The sequence below is a fragment of the Colossoma macropomum genome, unplaced genomic scaffold (genome assembly GCF_904425465.1).
Source record: "Colossoma macropomum unplaced genomic scaffold, Colossoma_macropomum, whole genome shotgun sequence".
In the NCBI taxonomy this organism is placed as follows: Eukaryota; Metazoa; Chordata; class Actinopteri; order Characiformes; family Serrasalmidae; genus Colossoma; species Colossoma macropomum.
The window spans coordinates 25,662,028-25,679,857 of NW_023494793.1; the positions used below are offsets into that span (position 1 = coordinate 25,662,028).

The window sequence follows — 17,830 nt, forward strand, 5'->3', positions numbered from 1 at the left end:
TACGGATGCAGCAGATGGAGTTTAGGTTGAAAATGCTACAGTTTTCCTTTATGTTCCATGGTAAAACTTCCAGTTTTAGTTTTCAGAATCTGCATATTTATTCATTTGTATGATGGTGTAACTTGCATGAGCTTTTTATCCATACTTAGTTCACATAAGAACCCTCAAAATGATCAGTCACCAAATCAGAGTGGTGAAAAAAATGTTGCATGGAGGCATGAGTTGGCGAGCTAATTTCAACTTAAGCTAAAGAAGTAATTTGAATTAGCTTGCCAACCCATATATTCATCTTCATAGTCTACCTCCCAGTATGTTTTAAATTTTTAAATCTGCCACCTGTAAAATAATGATAGATTGTATTGACTTATCTGCTCTATGAAAAAGCAGTGGAAAGATTATTTAATTAAAGCCTATTTAAGTGACCCACAGTCTTTTTCTTTCTTTTCGTATTAGTAGGTCATTGCCGTCTGGACAAAACTTTGTATCTCCAGAATTGTTAATTTTACAGAAGTAAAAACATTCCTAACTTTAATATATGATAATGGATGGATTTTATTCCAAGTATTTCTAGGTCAATTCTGTCAGTCTGTTCTTTATGAAATGGGCAGATGACATTCATTGTGGAAATATCTGAACTGTACAGTACACTCATAAATCACATGAGGGGGATTTGAAAAAATTAAACAGGTCATTTTATTTACATACTCAAAATATTTTCACCTTTTTATGAAACGGATATGAAGAAACAAGAGCTTAATAAAATGGTTATTAGTTCCAGTCCTGGGAACCTTATGCACTGTTTTCTTTGTGTTTTGTGACTTGAAAGGCTTAAAAATTACCTAATTTGAAACAGGTTTGTGCAGTAAAAACACAGAAGTGTTGAGCGTCTCCAGGACTGAGACTGACAACACTGAGTTATCACACCTTTCACTGACAAGAACCAATAAGTAATTATATTCAGTTACGAGTAAAATACATAATACATGAATATACATTTAATATTTGACTTAGCATTTGCCTTCAACAAACGCTTATCTGAGGACAGAATATATTAAAGGAAAGGTTCACTAATTTGTTACTGTGCATTGACCTCAAGTATACGTGATCCTGCAGAGTTACATGTTTGCTTTGTCTTATGATGGGACTTAAATGCTGCCATAATTGGGGGGAAGTACTTCTACTATGTTAACTGTAAGATGGCCAAAGGATCATATTCCTAATATATTTCTACATATCTGAATGACTTGAATACATTAGTGAACAGTTACTGTATCATGGTTAAAGATGAAGGCCCGATTGATGTGAAAATTTTGTGGCTGATACCTAGGTTAAGATGCTAAACATTTTGATTTCAATATTGGCAGATATAGTTTTAGATTTATACTTTTAATTTTATACTCCAGTAGTTTTAGTTAAACAGTGCTTTCCTGACTGACAAGATTGTCTCAACTGTCACATTTCTTAAACTAAAACGCAGAAACTCAGTGAGTGCGTTTACATGCACTTAATAATCCGATAACTACAGAAAATCAGATTCTGTCAGTAGACTGAGAAATCCGAAAGAAATCAGAGTAAGAGTTCACATGCACTGAGGAATCTGATTACTGAGCTAAAATCCAGCTCTCTTTATCGGATTTCTTAATCGGATTTCTAGATCGGAGTATGGTGTTTACATGACCATTTGAATAATCGGATAACTGCAGAAATATGATTACGATCAGATTATTGAGTGCATGGAAACGCACTCTGTTAAATAATGGGTGTGGAGCTACCCAAAATTCTTTGGGTTTTTGGTATAACTGTTTGAGATCTCACCCGATTGTTGGGAGAGCGAAAAATTCGAACCCTGGCAACCCCCAAACAATAAAGTTATTTTACATACTGATAATACTTAGGGTCATCATTATCAGCCAATATATCACCCAGCCAAAATATCAGTTGGGCTCTATTAACATTATTGAAGATTAGTTCACATCACTATTTTTTGTTAGATCACAACACCTTGATCAATTTACCTACAAAACTTTCATTCAAAACATCTAAGACTAGTCATGCCGTGATCTCCCTTCATAAAAACTCAATTTCATTAGTGGACTGTCCATCAGGAAAGTTACATAATGAAATGTCCCGAGTCTCGGGACAGCCAGGAAAGCTTGTCCCCCTCAACCATTTCTAATTTTGCTTTTTGCCGCGTGCACCTTTCCTTTAAATATCCATGATGGAAGGAAAAAATCAGGGCTTGATCAACATAGACCAGGAATGTTGGAGCTAAAACATGTTTTTTTTTAAAAGGGAAACAGTTTGTCTTCAGTGTTGTTGTGGTCAGAGCCCTAACTGCTCATGATTCTCCCACAGCCAAGTGTGATAATCATTCAGCTTGTGGTCATTTGGAGTGACCTGAAAAACAGAAAAGAGGGTCCACATAGAGGAAAATGAGTAATGAATCCATTTGTTCATGAAGAAACTATTCTATTCTAAAAAGCTATATTTGCACTTTTTTAATGGATGACTACTGTCTGAATATAGCTGTGTGTGTGTGTGTGTAAAGTCTCACCTCTCTCCATTCTCCAATACAGAATATGCGGTAGGAGTCATTGCCATATTTGCCTATTCCGTGCAACTCGATAGGATATCTCCATGATTTAGTGAGGTACTCATCTAAAGGAAAAAGTGAACACATAAGAGGGATCTACGTACAGGTAATCGATCCTAGTTCTGCCATAATAATTAGCAAGTTTGCTGTAACCCTTTTAACGAGTACTTAGAGTTAATGTCTTTAACATGTAGGGCAAAAAAAAGTTATACACATAAGTTAATTAAAATGATTTAATCAATAGAAAGAACAACTGATTTGTTCTGCAAGGGTTATTCTGTAAATATAATGTTTAGAGCAAAGAACCATTTGATTGTATTAATGTTACTTTGCCTGGTTAAACTAGATGCATAAGGGGGGAAAAAAGGCTCTGCTATTGCTACAAGTCATAAAACCTATTTTGGTACTATACAGAATGCTCTTTGTTAAGAGTGGGGCTAGCTAGCATATGCTTCTTCTGGGTCACGTGAAGTGCCACTGCATCTTATCCAACTGCGGCTAACGCAATATTATTCAACTGAACGTGCTTGACTGAGAAAGCTTATTGCCAATTCTGCTGTCAGCTAACAGACACACATGTTGAATAGAATCACGCTGAGCAATTGGGGGACAGGGAGGGCCAATTATGCTGTTTTGGACTCCCAACCACAGATGGCTGCGGCATCGCTGGGGATTGAACTTACGACTGCCTGACTATTGGACTAAAGCTTGCTGTGCCAATCAGAAGCCCCATTTCACGACTGACAATAAGTTCCACATTACCGAAGTGTACATGGTGTGATGTCTTACAAACCAATGCGTTCTCTGAATTCATTAGATCAAGCTGGCATTCCAGCATTGAGAGCGAGGCCCATTATGCTCTCTTGGAATCTGGGACATGGATGACTGTGGCATCAAACTAGCTATTTCCTGGTAATAGGGTAAATATGCTTAGACCAGAGGTCTTTCAACTGAATCCAGCTTTTGGTCTAAAATTAGCTATTCTCCGGTAGTTATTTGAACTGTTTATCTTATGCAAATGTTTGCATCTGATTAACAACTCCCCTGGTCAAATGACATGTTCTGTTGTGTTTTTCTTTTGTGAGAAGATGACATATCCACTACAGAGAGCAAACTTGTGCTTTCCTGTGCTTTTAATGTAAGTCAATGGAACCAGACTTTTCCCGTCCTTTTGGGCTGTTTCTTTTGGTCTATTCATCATGACCTTTACACACAGTGTAAAGGACAACAGGCATTTTCAAATTATGTAAAAAACTGAAAAACGACAAAAATGGAAATACAAGGTTTTCTTCCGACAGCAGCGCTATATTATATACTGTGATGTAAGTTGGTATACTATTGCTCAAACCACATAGGAAGAGTATCTCCTGGCTAGCTTATCCAGAGCAGCATCACCCACTCTGTGAAAAAAAGTGTGTGTGGAAGAAAAAAAACACCCAGTTTTGAAATGTCATCCTTTAACTTTCCAAGAATGTTGCACCTAGTAAGCTTGGGATTGCATCTTTGGACACCTGAACATCTACACTATATAGCTGCAGCTATTGCTAATAACTGTATAAATTCAAGCACATAACCATACAATCTCCATAGACACATACTGGCAGTAGAATGGGTCATACTTTAAACATGGCACTGCCATAGGATGCCACCTTTGCCAGCAGTCAGTTTGTGAAATTTCTGTCTTACTAAATCTGCCCTGGTCCACTGTAAGTGCTATTACTGTGAAATGGAAGCGTCTAGGCACAACGACAGCTCAGCCACGAAGCAGCAGACCACGAAAACTCACAGAGCCGGGCGGCAGTGCTGAAGCACATAAAAGTTGCGGAGTTACAAACTATCTCTGGAAGCAACATCAGCAAAGTCGCTGTACGTTGGGAGCTTCATGCCACAGGACTCTGGAGCAGTGAAAACACGTTCTCTGGAGTGATGAATCACGCCTCACTATCTGGCAGTCTGATGGATGAATTTGGGTTTGGCAGATGCCAGAAGAACACTGCCTACCAGAATGCATAGTGTCAACAGTAGAGTTTGGTGGAGGAGGGATAATGGTCTGAGGCTATTTTTCAGGTGTGGGCTCCTTAGTTCCAGTGAAGGTATATGCTTCCAACTTTGTGGCAACAGTTTGGGGAAGGCCCTCTTGCTGACTGAATCAATATCAGGCTGACTGAATGGGCACAAATTTCCACAGACACTCTCCAAAATCTTGTGGATAGACTTCACAGAACAGTGGAGGTTGGTATAGCCATTGTTGTCCAATGAGCACACACAGGTTTGATGGTCAGGTTTCCACTTACTTACCAACCACAGCACAACTGGCCAATTTTACAAACTGACAATCAAGTTGCATTATAACTAAGCACTCACCGGAGAAGCGGATGAGCGCTTTGGCTCGGAGGGCGTTGAGGCCAAGAGGCTGCAGAAGCTCAGCCAGAGGCTTCCAGTCACTGGCTCGGGTTACCTCAGCAGACGGATAACGCTCGAAGAACTGCCACAGCGTTGGTATTGCCAACTTCCCTACACACACATACACACAGTGTTAAACACACAAAGGTAATATGAGAAAGCAAACACAGACGTACAGTCAACACACATGCTAAAGTTGTAGTTGTCACGATAACCTGATTAAACTCAATGAATTATGTAAATCATGAATTAAACTTTGTTGTGATGAATTGGTAAGGATTAGCTTCGAACTGGCATGAAAATAATGCATATTTTAAATTTTCTTACTCCTCTCTCTTACAGTCACATACAGAGACTAAGAGAAAGACCTATTCATATGCACTTTGTTGCCTCATGTTTTTGTGAAACAGTATTTTGCAATCTTTCAAGGCTATGCATTGTTTCTTATTGTTTATGTAAGGGCCTATATCCTACATTTTACATACTGAGGTCCTTTTAAGACAAGAAAAAAATGCCAGAAATTATTTTTAAATGACATAAATGCCCTAAATAGCCACCAATAGCATTACTGCTGTTCAAAATGCTATTCAGAACAGTATGTGTGTACATGTATTGTCTTATACATGTACTGTTTTATCTTTTATTTCTTCACGATAATATTGTAAACCGTGATAAAAGGTTAGATAATTATTGTGTAATCATTTTTTTAGATCAGCACACGTCTAGATCCAACTAACATCACATGTCTGCTTAGAAGTGTTTGATATTCACCGCTGGTCTTATTGAGGAATATGGTGGCCACTAGAAGCTTCCATGGGTCATGAAACAGGGTTTCCTGCACCAGCTTGAAGGGGGAACGAGGTGGAGTCCACTTTCTTAAAGCTTTTCGCTTCGGAGGACTGAGACCTGGAAAAGAGAGAAACAAAGACAGAGTGAGTTTTTACCTTGGGACATTACAACATGTTAACTTGTGAACTCAATAAAGCGAAAAAAGTTCAGTCAGCTGCTTGAGAGGTTCCAAAACAATGGTCTCAAACCCCCATTTGCGAGTAACCTACCACTGCAGGTGGGCGATATGGCGGAAATGAAGTATCACGATACTTATAGAAATGTTGACGATATACAATGTGTCGTGATATATATATATTTTTTTTACATCTGCAATGTTGGAACAGGCAAACAAAAGAGCCAGTAGTGCTACAACTAAAAATACTAATAAAAATAAAGATTTTTTATTTAATGTTTCATATACCATTGTACTAAATCCAATCAAATAGGACTAATTCTGATCTTTGTAATGAAATATAAAGTGAGTTGGTGTTCTAGAAGTATTGACAACATAACCCAAAATGCAAATTGTGACATATTGTCACAAAACTTATCACAGTAACGATGAAAACTGTCATATTGCTCAGCCCTACTTACCACCACTCTTGCTGCTGAAGTATGGACTGGTTTTCCGCTTTTCCAACAGTAACTTTGTCCCTAAACAGACAAGCGAAATAAAATAAACTGGTGAAATAAAATAAATGGCACTGAGCATCAACACTGAACACTGAAAAGGAAGAAGAGCGATTAGTACACCAGTGATCGTCCTGATAGGCCAATCTTTCAGAGCTTCATAAATCAAATCAAATCAAATCAAATCAAATTTATTTGTATAGCGCTTTTTACAACTGATGTTGTCACAAATCAATATTCCGCTTTCTACTTTGAGCGACTCAGTGAGTAGTCTGATGAATGGCTGTGCACTGCCCATAAAAAGTTTGAGGACACCTAGTTACGTCTTTACTACAACTGAGCACGTGTTATTTGTCAGTCTGCAATAAATTAACTAGACTAACCAAGTTTATTTTACAGAATCTGACACCATACATGAAAATATTTGTTAAAATAGCAAAAACGTTCATCAAAATGTTCATGTAACGGCTGCATATACTCTTCAAATGAACAGAGCAGGACTGCCAGTAGTGTAAGTAAGTATTCAGACTAAATCTGGTTTGTCTTGATGAATATATAGTGTTTTTTTGTTTAAATGTTTAGTTATTGTCACAATGTTTCGGTTGCTGCTATAGCAAAACATTTTAACCTGTTAAAATACTTCTAAAATCGCAAAAGAAAACACACAAAAAAAAATCAACATTAAATAATAGATTAATATTTACTTTTATATATTATTGTTATGCCCAAGAAACTACTAAAAATGTCAATAGAGGCGTATAACACTCAATAAGAATGCAAAGATCTATGAATATGCATGATTATGCAAATAACTCCCAAATCTAACCCCCCACCAACTACAAAACTCCCACTGTAACTTCAGTAATTTCTCTTGCTCAGTTTCGAGTCTTTATCCTCTAAACTTGCCTCGGTGAGACCTGCTGGTGGTTTAGCATTCTCGCTAATCTAAGTTAGCCTCTAGTGCCAACAAGGACATGAATTACAACCAACGAGGCGGAATGAAGCTTAGCTTAGCTTTACTGTGTGTAAAGCTGTTAAGGCCTTCTCGCTAAGTTCGCGCTAGCTTCCAGTGCTAACAAGGATATTGAAGCCACAGTAGCTTCAGCTAACAGGCACAATTTTGGTTATTTCAGTGTGTAAATAACGGTTGATCCTCACTTTTCCTTCACAACAAACAGCATAACAGGACGTAAAGCCCAGAGTCTCGCAGTGAGAGATTAATGTAATGAAGGCTCTGGTTGCTGGTGCAGCACTCAGAGGGCTGAATGGCTTTCAGCTGTAATGTTGAGTGTCTTGGTGAAGGAGCAGACACAGGAGAGGATACAGAATAACACAAAAACACATACATACATTTTAGACAAGAAGAACAGCTACATTAACAACATTATTGGGCCCATAATTCCCCATATTGCTTCATTTTTTGCTGATAGAATAGCTACGTCAGACATACAAACAAAACAACGCCAGGACTAGGCCTATCTTGTCAACATTCATGCCCGATCTTTCCTGTCTGTATCATTTTTTTTACCACCTGATTTCTGAGCTTATGGGAGCATAGGTGCGCTCTGCACGCTTATTTCCGGTTGAAGTGATAGTTTAAAAAGTTTCAAATTAATTTGATGTACTGAGAAAGCCTGTGTTTTCAATGGAAAAATGTAAACTCTGTGCTACTTTAATAAGAACATCAGTCTCTTTAATCACAATAAGCCATCCAATAGCACTTTTTAAGGGGGAGGCGCCAGGGGGGTCTTGAAGGAAAAAGGTCTATGTTCTTCTCTTTAATATAAGTTGTAACAAGATTTTTTTTCATTTTGGATCATTTCTATAAATGGTCCCCTCATCATGAAACATTCCCACACTGTAAAGAGCAGCTGAAACCTGTGTGATGAAATGGTGTGAAAAATTTAAAAAACCGATATGACTTTAGGAGGTTTTGATATGTGACACTTTGTGATTTATATCATTTCCTTAAAATAAACCTGGTTAGACTTAATGTTAAGACTTCGCCAAAAAAAGCGCTTATTGGAACAATGGTTTTGGAAAGTGTTAGACGGTGAGGTGGTACTCACCACTTTGTGTGCTTCTCACAGGTGAGCAGCTCCCTCCTGTGGCCTCATTACTCTCCTGTTTTCCTTCCTTTACCTCATCCGTTTCCTCTTTCTCCTCCTCTGCTTCATTCTCTTGTTCACTGTCTGATGCAGACTGCACTGTTAAGACTGGCACTGAAATCTGCTGGTTTTCTGCAGGAGTCACTCTGCCTGAAGCTTCCTCTCTTTCACTCTCTGCACCTTCTTGATGTTCTCCTACCTCTTTTTGCTCTTTGCTCTCTGTTTCCTCCCCATGACAACTGTCTTTTTGCCTTTCTGTCTCGTTCTTCTCTTCCTCATGTTCTGCTCTGTCCATCTCCATGCCTCGGTTTTCCGTCACTGCCAAAGCCGGCTCTGGACCGAGGTTTTCTGCAGGTTTTGCTCCCTGTTTTTTTGTTCTTCTCCGTCTCTCTGCTTTCCTCTCTTGTTGAGGTGCTCCGCTGCTGCTTTTGGGTGTGGTAAAGTCAAAAGTGTCCAGCTTCAGATGAGCGCATTCCTCCGAGAGCAGGTAGTTCTGGAGCTCTGACCTGGACCTGAAGCGTCTGCCCTGCGGACTTTCATGGAACCAAATTTTATGTTATAGTCTGTTCAGTATCATTTGTTATAATTCGATAATGATTAACACACAATAGCTATATCATGTTCTGACCTCATTTTACTTGAATTTCAAGTGCATTAGAGCATTATCACATTTTTTCCACTCACTTGAAACGTTTAATATTTACTGACATTAAAAATGTCTTATCTGAGAAGACACAGTTAAGGGTTAGTTCTAGAAATATGAAATTTGGCAAAGAGATATACAAGCATTTGTCTGCCTGTATAAATGCTCAGAAGTCACCACTAATTTTGTTGTAATTGAGTGCTTAACATAGGAAAAGTTCCAAAACACAAACATGCTAAAACCCACAGTTTGTGCTTAAACTACAATGTTATATTGACTTTGCGTCAAAACATGTGGCCTGTAGATTTCAAGATAATGATAATAAGACATGATTAGGTTACATATTTTGGCTATTTTGTGGTGCCCGGTTGGTGACATCAACTAATACTTTAGAAAGGTTATTTACATTTAACATACAACATTTGCTTTTATTTAACTTCATGTAGCAGTTTCTATACATTTTTATATCCCATTTCATGTAGATTGGATCAAAACACATGGCTCATATCTTTTTCAGTTGGAACATGAAAACAAGGAAGAACCTGGCACCTCTGTATGTGAAGTCACTATACTTTAAACATATTTCATAAAAATTTTCATGCTTTTACTAATGACTCAGCATCACTATCCGGGCACATCAACTTAACCAAAGAGCCTCATCATATCTTGTTGTTTGACTGTTATTATCTTGAAATGGTGGTTATATAAAGCATGCAGAGTCAATAGACTTCTGTGGTGACGTCTGAGCATTACAGCAAAAAAAAACATTTTAATTTTAATTTCTTCCAAATTTGCAGAATCTTATTTCTCCAACTGAAGCCGTACCCATGAGAAGACCACCTGAGTGACAGCGTTTCTACCCTGAACGATACAGTTTTTTGTAAAAGTGTGATGTGGCTAATTCCCACTCACTAGCTAGGTTTCCCCATCACACAATGCTAACTAATATTAACTGCCAATTCGGTTGAGTCAGCTAATAGACGCCCAAGTTGAACAGCGCAGTGATGGGGAGGAGGGAAGGTTTTCCTGTTGCAGCCAGAGTGTCTCTTTAAATCAGTGTTTCTCAACCCTGGTCTTAGAGGTCCTATATATATATATATATATATATATATATATATATATATATACACATACATACATACATACATACATATATATATGAAACCATGTTTTTATCAGCGTATAATCACCTGCACCTACGAATCATTGTGTTTCCGTTAGCTTACAATGAGCCCTTCATGTTTACATAAAGAGTGGTTCCTCTTTCAGCAGAGGCCGCCTATTGCGCCGCCATGTTTCTACAGCAGCCCGGAACGGACAAACCAAACAACGGCTCTAAAAAAGTGCCTTCCACATTTTTACACGTGAAGAGAAGAAGAAAAATCAGTGGTTGTTACCGGTGCTGGCTCACCATTTTGTGTTGTGAAGGTTTGGGAACCCAAATTTTGACAAATGGAGGATCACACTTATTGTTTAGCACAAAAAAGCAAGGGAGGGGGAATCCTCACCGTCAAAAAAACAAGAAAAAAAAGAAGCAAAACGAAATTGGGACCGGTGATTGCAGAAAACCTGACGACCACCGTAGGTTCTACTACAGGGAGGGCTAAGGAGGGGCATTCAGTGCAATTTGCAACCTCACCACTAGATGCCAATAATCTTACATACTGCACCTTTAACACCCACCTGATGATGTAGGTGTCTATCTTGCCTGCTGTCTTTCCCTGTTTCCTCTGTCTCGTCTCTCTAGTCCAGCCGGGAGGGAGCCCCTCTGTGGCCATCCTGTCTGTTTTCACAGGTGCTGTCTGACCACTGGATGGCAGTTTGGGGTCAGCGGACTCATCAATAACCATCTTTACTCTACAGCGTCTGAACCTACACGATGTACAAAGATGGAAATAATCAGGGTCACTCAAGCAACTTAAAGATACAATAAATTTCATTTAGGACTTTTAATGTTTTGATATATTTATCATAAGAAATAGTGACAGTTTATTGGAGGGCAGCATTCACAAGGCTACACAAGACATTTTTCATGATGACTGACATAAACCTATACAGATATTAACAGTGGCTTACTGCTACAAGCGTCAGATGGCATAACTCTGGCCGAGATGAAATGACACCAAAATGGACGAACGCAGCCTTTATGACAACTGACGCTTGTTGGAATAAGCCTTTATAAAAATGTATGAAGGTTTATGTCAGCTGTCATGAAAGGCTTATATAGGTGTGTTACTAAAATAAAAATGATCACTTTATGTCAAAAGCCCATCTCATATATGCTCCATCTGCCAATCTCAAGATATTTTACAATTCAGGGCTGGTATTCACAAAGCAGCCCTGAGTTAGAGGACTGAACTCAGTTTCCTTCGTATTTATGATGGTCATGGACATTAAAGCTGATTCTAGATCAGCACTGAAAGCAGACCACACAGTCTATTATTATACAGACCAACATACTGTCAGTAACTAGCTTGTTTTAGAAGCAGTGTTGCAACAGAAACATTAATTTTACATGATTTATCAACACTTCCATTTAATTTAATAATACAAGAATTTTTTAATTAAATACAAAATTTAGATATTTCATTTTTAATGCACTTAGTGCCCCAAGAACAGGATCTTGCATTTTACACCTATAACAGACATTTGCTATCTGATTTCACACCAATTCATTCACAGCTCTCTATAGACAGCTGCACTATATGACCAAAAGTATGTGGACGAACATGACAGTGACAGTATAAAGTGTTTACTGAAGAACTCAGTGACTTTAAATGAACAATACAGCATGTAAAAATCACATGTCCTCTTTTGCATCACTACACTACAGTTCCAAAATGCCTCTGAAAGCAACATTAGCACAAAAACTGTGAGCCGAGAGCTTCATAAAAGCTTTCCATGGCCAAGAGCTGCATACAAGACTATGATCACTATGCCAGTCACTATCTGGCAGTCTGATGGATGAATCTGGGTTTAGAAGATGCCAGGTTTGGGCTCGTTAGTTCCAGTGGAGGGTGATGTTAATGCTGCAGCATACAAAGACATTTGAGACAATTACATTCTTCCAACTTTGTCTTAATAGCTTGGGGAAGGCCTTTCCTGTCCCCTACTTGGTTGCCTTAACGAGCTAGGTTACTAGTTTCAAACTATTTCTGTGCGAAGCCCATTGCAAAGACAGCAAACTGCTTTAAGAAACGCTGTGCTGTTAAATAAAGGACTCTAAGCTGGTTAAAGATGTAATAAACGTCCATCTGTTCTTCTGGTGTGAGTTTGTTTTGTTTTGGTAGACTCACTTAACATGAATTCCCGCGCAGACGAGTTTCAGATTAAGACCCCCAGGTCGGCAGTGTTCGCCATGGAAAGACACAGAAATGCTGCTGGTGAAATAAACATGTACTATGTATTTCTAAATCGCATTTTTCTCAAGTGGAAAGAACCGCAGGTGTATTTTGGATCGCTTCTCGTCCTTCTTCATGTAATGTCTGATTGCAGCCTTAACCATCATACTGCCACCTACTGTGCTTCAAAGTGCTCGTGAAAACGAGACAATTTCAATTTAAAATCATTTTTTTCTGTGCATGCATTGTTTAAATGATTTACTATTTGCTATTTTTCTACAACAATTTAATGACTAACAGATAAATTTTCATACAAGAAGTAGATTTGCATTTCCAGAAGACAATACAGTGTTTGTAAGGCAAAATAAAAAAGGAAAATTAATAACAGTAAGAAAGAAAAAGAAAGAAAAGAAAATTCTAGAAAAAAGAAGGAACGGAATTAGACACATAATATAAAAAGTAATACATGAAAAATAATAATAATATTAATAAAGAAACATGATATAAAATAATAGACAGTACCATGAGGTTTAGAAAGATTCAGTTGGAGTATTAACACGAGAAGAACAAATTCTGAGAAAAGTATAAGTATAGATTAATATTATTGAAAAACTTAAAACGTTTATAACGTCATTTAATTACTGAAGACTGAAATAAAATAAATAAGGCTGAAAGGGTAAAAGGCAAAAAAAAGACTGAAATAAAAGTTCTCAAAATAGCAAGAATTGCAATTATTACATTGTCGTATTAAAAAAAAATAAAAATACTTTTCTCATATACTCTAATGTTTATTTTACATGACTGTTTCTTTAGTGCGCTCGTTTTCTTTCTGGCCCTTTTTAAAACTTTAACACAAAACATAAGTCGCGTGACTTTTATTTTGAAGTTTGAGCCAGCACTCTGCACAGGGGTCCGTTAGCAACATCACTGTTGTATCACACTAAAGACCTGTTGATATCAACATCGAGCGAGCGGATTTGAACAGGCTAGTTAACTTTTAACGGTAAAAACGACAATGCGAGCTGTTCCCACATGGATAGACAAAGTGCACGACCGTGACAAAGTCGAGCAATGGTAGGACTGGCTGATTTCTTTGCAGGCTGTTTGTGTTTGTGTGGCTCTCGCTCACTGGATGTGGTTAGCAACGGTGGTTACTATGTAAACCACTAGAGGGGTTTGTCAAGATATGTAGGCTAAGCTAACGTTAGCTGGGTTACCTTTATCTGGAAAGCGTAGATTATAAACTATTTTGTTTAGTAGCTATAATGTCGCAAGATGACAGTTTCGCTAGCCTCACCTTTCTAAGGCTGTTACAAGATACAGTACCAGATAAAATTCAGCTACCTCCAAATTTCCTGGTAGGCAGCCAGCAAAACTAGCTAGGGCTATGAAACATTCTAAAAAAATATCGTAAGATTAACGAAGCAATGTAGTTAAAGGGGAACGCCACCGTTTTTTTTTCAAAAAAATACATACATAATAAAATAGTTGAGATGTAAAGAAAGTCACTCAGAGTGGTTTGGTGTGAAATGTTCCGTTCTAGAGATACTTATAGAGTCAGAATTGTTCACAGTGGTGATGATAGGAACCAGACGTCTGAGGTTTTTAACGCAGCTCCCTCCCAGAAAGGTATTAACGTTACATGAAATGGTTAGATGCTGCCTGGTGACTGACACACTGTTTAATCATACAACCCCGTTTCCAAAGAAGTTTGGAACCATGAGTAAAACGTAAATAGAAACAGAATGCAATGATGTGCAGATCATTTAAAAAAAATACATTATTGGATGGCTGTGATCTTCAGGCTGTCATGCAGCGCTGCTTTCAAAACCAGATATGATTCTGTAGTGGAAATCACTGCATGGGCTCAGGAACACTTGCAAAAACAGTCGCCTCTACAGCCACAAGTGCAAGTTAAACTGTACCATGCAAATAAAAAAAACATATATAAACAGGATCTAGAAACGCTGCCAACTTCTCTGGGCCTGAGCTTGTTTAAGATGGACTGATGCGTGTGGAAAAGTGTCCTGTGGTCCAACAAATCAAAATTTGAAATTCTTTTTGGAAATGATTGACACTGCCTCCTCCAGGCTGAAGACATTTTGTACAGCATCTCAGCTTTTTTGGAAATGGGGTTCTAGTTCTGTGATGAAGCTTATTATGTATATATTTATGTATTTTAATCCGTTTGTGGCAGATGGGTACATGCACGGCAAAATAGTTCCTAAAGAAAATTTAGTGTTTCAGAATTCTGATTATTTTACTCTCATCATTACATGTAGAAACTCATGGCGCATGTAGGTTCACTGGTGCTTTTGGATAGTAAATAAAATGGCTGTGTTTGTGCTGTGGACATCTTAACCCCTGGTTCTTATCACCACCACTGTAAAGAAATCTGAGTCTGTAAATTTCTCTACAAATAAACCACTAAACATCAAACCACTCGGTATGAATCTGTTTACATCTCTAGGACTGAATGATTCAGAAATTTAAAAAAATTGGTGGAATTCCCCTTTAACATGGCGGACCAAATGACTGGAAGCTTTTTTTTGTGACCTAGCTATACTCTCAATAAGATACAGTTAATAAAGTAACATTCTAGTTTGTAGCTTATCCAACCTGTGATAGTTCATCTGTCATATGTTACACAAATCAGATTGAATCTCTTTGATTTATTGATTATTGATTCCTCTTCAATTCTCTGTGTGGCAGTATTTATGACCTGGCCTTCAAACCAGATGGCAGTCAGCTCATAGTAGCAGCTGGAAATAGAGTACTGGTATGTGAAACCTATTATACTTATGAGTTATAACTAACATACATTAGCCTTTATGTCCAAAAGTTTGTAGACAACTGCTCATCCAGGGTTTCTTCAGAAATCAAGGGTATTGATAGGGAGTTTGTCTGCCTTTGGTGCAGCAACAGCCTGTACTCTTCTGGGAAGGCCTTACTCTAGATGTTGAAACATTGCTGTGAGAATTTGATTGCATTCAGCCACAAGAGCATTAGTAAGGTCAGGTACTGATGTTGGATGATTAGATCTGGATCACAAACACCACTCCAACTCATTCTAAAGGTACAGGATAGAGCTCCATCACCCCATAAAGTGCAGTTCCATTGCTCCACATCCCAATTCTACCCCTCAAGCTGAAATTTTAGGCTCATGTGCAGCTGCTCCAGAGCTTCCTATGCTTCTGACATTAACAGGGCTTTTCTGTGAAGATTGTACAGGCTGTGTATGCTCAACTGAACACCTATCACCAATGGGTGCACCTTAAAGGGGCTGAATTCACTAATTACATGTGTCTGGATACTTTTGGACATATAGTGCAAGAAATATTTCCATTACTAAAAAAAAAGCAGCAGGTGACTTTCAATGGGGTATTTTTTTAAAACTGACTGCTGATGAATGCTGTTGTGATCTCCCCCTAGTAGCGATTTTTCTGCTCATGTAAAATGTCTGCTGCAGGTTTATGACACAGCAGATGGAACACTTATTCAGCCACTGAAAGGACACAAAGACACTGTGTACTGCGTGGCCTACGCTAAGGATGGTAAGTGCTTTCCATGCAGGTTTCTCTTCTGGTCTATGTAGTCTGTAGCTTTTGTCCTTTTAGCTTCATTTAACCTCATCCTGTGCGACTTCTGCTTTCAGGAAAACGATTTGCATCAGGCTCTGCAGACAAAAGTATAATCATCTGGACATCAAAACTGGAGGGCATTCTCAAATACACGTGAGCTTTTACTACCTTATGAGTTATTCATTGTGATTGGGACTGCTAAACTCTTTAGGCACAGGAGATAATGGATTGTGCCTAAATGCATCAATAACACTTTTCAAATTTAAGCTTTCTGGGTATATTTTATTTTATTTATACTTGATGTTATACAGCTTTTTCAATTACTATGGCATCATCTACAGCTCCATTCATTGTTCTGGACACATCTAAAATTGCTTTATTTTCTTACAGCCTCCTAGTGTTAAACTGGATTATCTGACACTGGAAAAGTTCAACAGGACAAGCATGTTAGAATCATTTTATACACTTCTATGCAACTAAATCAGTTTTATATTATTAAAAATGTCCCATTAATTCCAACCTTTTGAATGGTTGTGTACTGCAGACAGTTATGTGTGGAGGTTCAGTTATTTAATGACAGGCAACTGAAGAAAATGCATATCACTTCTGTCAGAATAAAACCTGGTATTTCTAAAAAGGTAACTTTACAGGAACAGAAAAAAATTGTTTTTAACTTTTAATAGAAATTTTTTTTTCTTCAAAATAATTTTTAACCACTTCTGCTGGTCCATACATCATGACGTTTTGACACAGCATAAAGGGCAACTGCCTTTTTCAATTTATGTCAAAAAATGAAAACCGACAAAAACTGAGATAAAGACAGTGTATGACACGCTGTTATGTTAAAAAATGGGCACAAGTATACTTTGTTTTTTTCATACTTTTACATCTCCATTGAAACGTTCCACATTTTATCTCTCACAGCCATAATGACTCAATCCAGTGTGTAGCCTACAACCCCGTCACGCACCAGCTTGCCTCCTGCTCCTCAGGGGACTTTGGTGAGTGTGCTTGCATGCTGTATTATATGGAGGTGGGTTATATGTCATACAAATGAAATGTTGACACCTCATGATGCACAATATGCATCTTGATGTATGAGGTTTGTGAACAAGCTGATACAGACAAAATGCACCAGCAAAACATTAATGGCATTTTTAAAAACTATAAAAAAAAAACTATGAGCATTATGACAGTTGACAAAAGTAAACTAGTAAAAAGCAAAGTAAAGAAATAAAAGCAAAAAATTGGGAAAAGTAAATAAATAAAATGAGATAATGGCATAATAGACTGACATCAAGTCAGCTACTTGTTGCTGTGCAGTTTATGCAAATATAACCTGGTTGTTGTTTACAGCCTCTTTAAAATTAGTCTATATCTGTCTTGTTTGGGGTACATGCAGTTGTTTTGTCTGTGTAAATACTGATGATACCCATGATAAACCCAGAAAAGCATGTTATGATGTAATTTATCCTGATAATATTGCCACATTGCCCATTCCTGTGCATGATGTTGTTCGCATGTACAGTGCTGTGTAAAAGTATTAGGCACATAAGGAAATTATTTAACTGCCATATGTCTTACAACTGTTGTATTTTATTTATTTCCATGAAATCCATGTATGGCATAGAGTTAAAAAGGATATGTTTGTTAAGACATCTGGTATATGTAAGCATGCTATTTTCTGATGGGTGGTCCAG

The 17,830-nt window shown here is 37.8% G+C and overlaps 2 protein-coding genes across 2 annotated transcripts in view; one reads left to right on the forward strand and one right to left on the reverse strand.

Annotated features, from left to right (window-relative positions):
- Window positions 1–671: 671 nt before the first annotated feature.
- On the reverse strand, window positions 672–12,610 carry mbd4 (methyl-CpG binding domain protein 4). The gene is made up of 8 exons (XM_036578943.1): window positions 12,505–12,610; window positions 10,892–11,080; window positions 8,527–9,098; window positions 6,422–6,481; window positions 5,768–5,902; window positions 4,958–5,107; window positions 2,555–2,658; window positions 672–2,397 (listed from the first exon to the last, which is right to left on the reverse strand). Exons 2-8 carry the CDS (start codon window positions 11,056–11,058, stop codon window positions 2,323–2,325), a joined length of 1,263 nt encoding a protein of 420 aa, XP_036434836.1. The 5' UTR covers window positions 11,059–11,080; window positions 12,505–12,610; the 3' UTR covers window positions 672–2,322.
- An 843-nt stretch (window positions 12,611–13,453) lies between these two features.
- ift122 (intraflagellar transport 122 homolog (Chlamydomonas)) overlaps window positions 13,454–17,830 on the forward strand; it is a 68,995-nt gene continuing 64,618 nt past the window's right edge. Inside the window, exons 1-5 of the mRNA XM_036578944.1 lie at window positions 13,454–13,623; window positions 15,262–15,328; window positions 16,019–16,103; window positions 16,205–16,283; window positions 17,055–17,131. Of these exons, the coding sequence (XP_036434837.1) occupies window positions 13,565–13,623; window positions 15,262–15,328; window positions 16,019–16,103; window positions 16,205–16,283; window positions 17,055–17,131 (367 nt within the window). The 5' untranslated portion in view covers window positions 13,454–13,564. The remainder of the gene's footprint in view (window positions 13,624–15,261; window positions 15,329–16,018; window positions 16,104–16,204; window positions 16,284–17,054; window positions 17,132–17,830) is intronic.

What these genes read in the sequence shown, in the direction of transcription:
- mbd4 (XM_036578943.1), bottom strand. Translation starts at nt 11,058, where the DNA reads ATGGTTATTGATGAGTCCGCTGACCCCAAACTGCCATCCAGTGGTCAG. An exon ending in AGCGCTCATCCGCTTCTCCG is followed by an intron (nt 2,659 to 4,957) that starts GTGAGTGCTTAG and finishes TTTTTCCTTTAG; the next exon opens with ATGAGTACCTCACTAAATCA. An exon ending in GTATTGGAGAATGGAGAGAG is followed by an intron (nt 2,398 to 2,554) that starts GTGAGACTTTAC and finishes TCTGTTTTTCAG; the next exon opens with GTCACTCCAAATGACCACAA.